This window comes from Notothenia coriiceps, unplaced genomic scaffold (genome assembly GCF_000735185.1).
Source record: "Notothenia coriiceps isolate Sejong01 unplaced genomic scaffold, NC01 NC01_scaffold00033420, whole genome shotgun sequence".
Lineage (NCBI taxonomy): Eukaryota > Metazoa > Chordata > Actinopteri > Perciformes > Nototheniidae > Notothenia > Notothenia coriiceps.
The window spans coordinates 62435-69335 of NW_011366121.1; the positions used below are offsets into that span (position 1 = coordinate 62435).

General features: G+C 42.4%; 2 protein-coding genes across 2 annotated transcripts in view; both read left to right on the top strand.

Moving 5' to 3' along the window:
- Positions 1–5640, top strand: part of LOC104961546 (thrombospondin type-1 domain-containing protein 7A-like) — a 17692-nt gene extending 12052 nt beyond the window's left edge. The window contains exon 2 of the mRNA XM_010789855.1: positions 5396–5640. Coding sequence (XP_010788157.1) covers positions 5396–5640 — 245 coding nt within the window. The remainder of the gene's footprint in view (positions 1–5395) is intronic.
- Positions 5641–5665: 25 nt separating this feature from the next.
- LOC104961547 (thrombospondin type-1 domain-containing protein 7A-like) overlaps positions 5666–6901 on the top strand; it is a 15235-nt gene continuing 13999 nt past the window's right edge. The window contains exon 1 of the mRNA XM_010789856.1: positions 5666–5684. Within this exon, the coding sequence (XP_010788158.1) occupies positions 5666–5684 (19 nt within the window). The remainder of the gene's footprint in view (positions 5685–6901) is intronic.

Genomic DNA, 6901 nt, shown 5'->3' on the forward strand with positions numbered 1-6901 from the left:
GATTTTTACTGTGGGAGAATATCTTGTTTGATTATATCATATTCCATTGACTTGTATACAGACTCTTCTTGCACTATTTCTACTCTTTATTTGTATTAACTTGCAGATCTCAAAACATTCTCTTCAACTATTGATTTGTTTTTATTGTTTATGTGTTATATATATTATGTTGCTCTGTTTGGAAGGCAGACTTCAGTTTCCTTGATCCTCCACGATCCACACGTTATCCTGCTGAGCACATGCCATGGATAGAGACTTGAAATGTCTATACCTTAAAATCTTCCTGCCGCGCGGGAGTTTGTGTTTTCATCTTCCGAGTTTGAATGAGACCGTGTTTTCAGCTAACCTGAATGACCTAGTACCGTGTCTTGTGAAGGCACGCAGATGTGATGACCTCCCAGCTGGATGTCTTTGTATCGTCTGACCATAGCCTATCATTCTCAATACCTTCCATCTTTGCTGCCAGGAAGAGTTTGTGGAGGAGGCAGCTCTGCAGAGGGATGCCATCCTGCCGCATTGCTGCCCTCTGCGGAGGTGCCCTTGCCCAAAGGACTGTGCCCTGAGCCCCCCTGTGAGCTCCTGGGACCCTCTGCTCCAACACCTGCTCCGGGGAAAAACACCGAGGGCAACAGCACAGAGCGAGCCGTCCATCCTGGCTTACAACGCTGGAGAGGTCAGAGACATCAGAATTACCTTTAGTCCTGCAGAGGGACATGTACACACCAATAGGTCCTGCAGAGGGGACATGTACACCAATAGTTCACTGCAGAGGCGGCACATGTACACACAATAAGTCCTGCCAGAGGGGGACATGTACACACAATATATACCTGCAGAGGGGACATGTACGCACCAATAGTCCTGCAGAGGGGACATGTACACACAATAGCGTCCTGCAGAAGGGGTCATGTACACACAATTAGGTCCTGCAGTAGGAGGGTCATGTACACACAATAGGTCCTGCAGAGGGGTCATGTACACACAATAGGTCCTTGCAGAGGGTCATGTACACACAATAGGGTCCTGCAGAGGGACAATGGTACACACAATAGGGTCCTGCAGAGGGGGTCATGTACACACAATAGGTCCTGCAGAGGGGACATGGTACACACAATTAGGTCCTGCAAGAGGGGTCATGTACACACACAAATAGGTCCTGCCAGAGGGTCATGTACACACAATAGGTCCTGCCAGAGGGGTCATGTTACACACAATAGGTCCTGCAAGAGGGGAACATGTACACACAATAGGTCCTTCTGAGAGGACATGTACACACAATATATCCTGCAGTGGGGCAATGTACACACAATAAGGGTCCTGCAGAGGGAATTATACACACAATAGGTCCTGCAGAGGGGACATGTACACACAATAGGTCTGCAGCTGGAGACAACACAGGTAGAGACAGGTGTGCAGAGAGACATTAATGCAAGACGTTCATTTATCCTGAGAATCACTTTGGCGCCAGCTTTTTCAATTTCATTTCATTTCTATTTGTTCCGTTCATGGTATGCACACAACGTAATGATAGCTTGCTCTACACGAAACCTGATTTCAACACATGTTCTAGCTTTTTCCAATATCTACTTACTTTACATTCTCAAACATCTTTAAAAACCTCCTCATGTTATTTATTCAACCACACCAGAGTGGAGTATGGTTATGTGATTTTATGTTTATAAATGATTTTAAGTGATTGACGTATTTAGTAAATCACAGATGTTTAATAACTACGAGGATGTTGAAAGATGTTTCTCGTTAGCTTGCCCAAACAATATCTCCGTGCTTTTCTACACAACTTAATGTATAACAATGTTATCTACAAAACATGTTCTCTGTAAACACATCGTACCGAAAAGGAGGGAGGAGAAAATAAACCTGATATTACCCTTTCCCCTAAATAAATAGAAATAGAAATAAATGGTCTGTCCTTTATATTTTCGTATTCTCAGCCAATCAGAACAGTATCGTAGGAAAATAAGAGAAACACAAAAACGTACAAAATAATACTAAGTTCCCACTTAACAGTTAACGGAAAGAAACAAAAACAAAAACAACAACAACAACAACACCAAAACATCACATGAACAAGGAAGAGTTTTGTTCAATACTCGTTCCTGATTGGTCAATTTGGACATTCAGCAGTTTGTTGTTTCTTAAAAGCCGTCTAATGTGCATTCATATCAATCCGCTGAAAGAAGTCCCGTCAATTTAACTAAATCAAAACCCATTGGTTTTCCTCCATCAGAAAACACAGTGGAATACTTTTTTAATTGAAATGTTTATATTTGGATTTGGATCCATGATATAGTTAAACTGTCCCGCGTGAAGACAAGAGAAAGAAAGAGGTTAAAAGACAGAGCAGCAGACAGGAAGTAAACACTAGGCTCAGGGTTAAATGGAAAATAACATTTGTCATGCTCTTCAGAAATCTAAACATGAATATTTAAAAGTCTTTTTTGGTGTTTTCTGATGAGTTACAGTAAATCAATAAGTCTTTATGTTAATGTAACCTGATTTATGTTCTGCGGGTTGACGCGACTGGACCTATGATACAGACGGCAGGAAGTCCAAACTGACCAATCAGAATGGACTCTCCAACCAAGCATTAAGTGGTTTAGACGTGACTCTTACGGACCTTTCAATCAATTATTCACTTGATGGGATATGAGCAAAGATAACCCCGACCCAGCTTTCCACAAAGATCTGTATCTGACGGACGGATCTATAACCGTCACCACAGCCGTTTTAGGTTTTGTCGCGTTTCTCATTTGCCTTTTTTTAGCCCAAAATGTCAATGAATGATTCTGTGTGTTCCTCCGCAGCGACGGCAAAGGTAGTGGCGTGGGTTACCGTGATGCAGGGTAAGGAAAGGCTGCAGGAGCACAGTGTTGATCATTATAACATCTCTCTTTTTAAAATCACCAGGGTTTTCCCTTTGCTTCTGTTCAAGGTCCTTCCCTGCTGTCGCTGGTCAACCCAATCTTCGGTACATTCATATTTGATGTTCCTAGACGTGGTTTTTTGCTGATGTAGGACGTAGCCTCCATATGTTTCATCACTAGAGGGATGTAGCAGTGTCTCTGCCTTGATGTAATCTATTTCCCTGACAATTTGCTGGCCCAGCAAAATCCCCGTGCTTTGAGAATAGAAAGAAACCTCTGACACAGTAGTTCTAGATGTGCTGGTATTTCTGCATTAAGTGTGTTAACCCCCAGGTGAGTGGTGGGCGTATGAATGCTTTATTAGCATCATCATTAAAGGATGATAATGAAAAATCTGAATGTATTTTTTCCACATCCTGTAACTGGATTATACCGGTCTTCAGGAAACATGTGATGACAAAACCCATTTTTCTCGCTTTTTAAATATCTATTTGCCTTTACATTCTCAAACATCTACTAAAGCCTGTCTGTTATTTATTCAACCACACCAGAGTGGGTATGTTGAAGTCTTGATGTCAAGTTAAGTGATCGTATGTATAAAACACATGTTTAATAACTAGAGGGATGTAGACAGATGTAATCTCTTCTCGTTAGTTTGCATGCCCAACAATATCCCCGTGCCTTTTAGAATAGTCTCTTCTAGAAATAGACTTCCTGAAGCATGAAGTGTTTCACCCCCAAGGTGAGTGTGAGATATCTAAAAGGTGCCAATCATCACACTGTGAGGAGGACTGACTAAACCTCGTTAAAACTGCACATACGGTTAAGCATCTGGTTTGGCAGAACATCAGCGTTTATCTTTCAGCGTTAAATCTTTGGCCCATCCTCACCGCCGTGAGTTCCACTGTGTGTCACGTGGATGGAGCCTCACACAGAGGAAGGCCGTGCCAGAACAGCCGGCTGCTGTTAGCGCTGCTAGCCTTTAGCTAGGTGTGATGGATGGGAGACAGCGTGCAGACAGACAGGTTGATGGTGTTTGTGCTGAGTGAAGCGTCATGTGACAGATCATGTGACAGGTCATGTGACAGGTCATGTGAAAGATGTGACAGGTCATGTGACAGATCATGTGACAGGTCATGTGAAAGATGTGACAGGTCATGTGACAGGTCATGTGACAGGTCTCTGCATCAAACTGAGACGTCAGTGTGCAGCAAAGGGCAGGAAGTAGGGCAGGAGTCGAACAAAGGTTGAAATCTTTCTCCATTAAAAACCATGAGGCTTCATTTTTATTTTTGTATTATTTATTCTACTATTTCAATATCAGACAATTTATACATCCGACAAATAAACAAAATTAGTAGAAGCAAAATACGTTTTCATGCAATTTCAGTCGCTTGCTCTGTGTGCAGCAAAGGTCAGCACACAGAGGGTTAATGGAAGAAGCCCTCCTGCAAAGGTTGAAATCATTCTCCATTAAAAACCATAAGGCTTCATTTGTTGTCGCTTACTCTTTTTTTAAACTTGGTGTAAATGTCATTTTGAACCTACGTTCCTATCCGTCGTTTCACTGACTAGAGTTCACTGGAAATGATGTATTCATAAAGTTACATCCCGCTGTAATGTGTGAGGACAAGGAACATGAACAAATGAAAACAAACGTAAACAGTGAATATGTACATGTTAACAGTATCTATACACAGTGTCAAATATACAGAACACACCAGAATGAGCCATAATGGACCAAAAGAAGGTATACTAGAGAGCAAAGCCGTCCAGTGTTTATTAATTAACCCTAAGATCACCAGGTTATCTGAGCCGTGCATCTTTTCCTGTTGAGTTTCATTTGTAGTAATTGACTTTTATCAATGAACTCTTCGCTTAGCGAGGGCCGCGGTAATGGAGTGTCTCTGGAACAGTTAATGAGCTCCTGCCTGATGAATGGCCGCCCGCTGAGATCCAATAAGATCTTTGTATCAGCGACCCTGTGAAGGTCAGACCGACTCAGACGCGCCTGCTTCGTCTCTGGGAGACTTTCCGATGTTTCTGAGGCGCTAATGGCTGACTCTGGCCTCGGGGGGGTTGATGGCTGCTGCAAATGACCAGGTTTGGTGGTGAAGGTGAAGGGGGTCACATGGTGTTCACACCTGGGGCCAAATCTGTAACTCTAACCCCCCTCCGGCTGGGTCAGATCATCTGTCAGCCCTCCAACAAAGAGACCCTCCATGCTGCTGCACCATGGTTTGTTTTCCAACGACTCGAGAGGAAATGGAAGCTCAGAGCTCGTTTGTAGGTTTTATGGCAGAATGGGAATGCTAGCCAACCTGTGATGAACTCCTTCTTTGTCGCTGGTTGGAACACATTTCAGTCAATTCATAATAACCCTACAACACTTCACTACGAGTATTCCTTTGAAGGAAGCTCAGGGTGCTTTATAAACTGAATAATAACGATGAAAAAGGTGTAAGTGAGAAAATGCATGTCTTTAAGATGAGAACGCTCTTTCTTCCCAGGAGGCGTCCAGTGCCCTAACATCAGCGCCCTGCAGGAGGTGAGGGGCTGCAACGATCACCCGTGCACGGTGTACCACTGGCAGACGGGCGCCTGGGGGCAGTGCATCGAGGACACCTCCATCCCCGCCTCCAACGCGTCCAGCGGCCGAACGCGGGGCGACGACGCCTCCTGCTCCGTGGGGATGCAAACACGCAAAGTCATCTGTGTTCGAGTCAACGTGGGACAGGTGCCTCCCAAAAAGTGAGAGTTTACATGCTGTCGTCTCACACATGGCGTTAGGAAGAGATGGTACACTCATCCTTTACTCAAGTAGAAGTACACACATCCTTTACTCAAGTAGAAGTACACACACCCTTTACTCAAGTAGAAGTACACACATCCTTTACTCAAGTAGAAGTACACACATCCTTTACTCAAGTAGAAGTACACACATCCTTTACTCAAGTAGAAGTACACACATCCTTTTACTCAAGTAGAAGTACACACATCCTTTACTCAAGTAGAAGTACACACATCCTTTACTCAAGTAGAAGTACACACATCCTTTACTCAAGTAGAAGTACACACATCCTTTACTCAAGTAGAAGTACACACATCCTTTACTCAAGTAGAAGTACACACATCCTTTACTCAAGTAGAAGTACACACATCCTTTACTCAAGTAGAAGTACACACATCCTGTACTCAAGTAGAAATACACACATCCTTTACTCAAGTAGAAGTACACACATCCTTTACTCAAGTAGAAGTACACACATCCTTTACTCAAGTAGAAGTACACACATCCTTTACTCAAGTAGAAGTACACACATCCTTTACTCAAGTAGAAGTACACACATCCTTTACTCAAGTAGAAGTACACACATCCTTTACTCAAGTAGAAGTACACACATCCTTATCAAGTAGAAGTACACCAACCCTTTCCTAAAGAGAAGTACTGATATCAGTGTTTAAAAATACTCTGGTGAAAGTAGAATACTGACTAAACTTCTTTACTCAAGTCCAAAGTAAAGAACTTTGAAATGTACTTCAGTAAAAAGTACCCATAACTAGCAGCTGTTTTAAAGAGTACCTGACCTCCCTTTAATATTAATAGAACAATAATGGACAGCCCTGTTTGGAAAAATGAGAGAAGTAGAAAGTAACAGGTATTTGAGTTCCAACATGTAATGAATGTAGAAAGTACAGGTATTTGAGTTCAACATGTCAAAGTTATGAACGTCCAGGTTTTGACGTTCAACATGTAAGACAGTTACGCACAGTACAGCGTAATTATCGAGTTCAACCATCAGTACAGTCCGCTTAACTATATGCTTCCTGGTATTTTGTGTCACCACATGGTAACAGGATATGGAACTAGATTAATACAGGTATTTGGAGTTTCAAACATGTAAGAAGTAGAAAGTACAGGATATTCATATAGATTTGATATCAACCAATGTATAGTACTGAAGTAGCAAGTACAGGTATTTTGTGTTCAACATGTTCTAGAAGAACTTATCTTG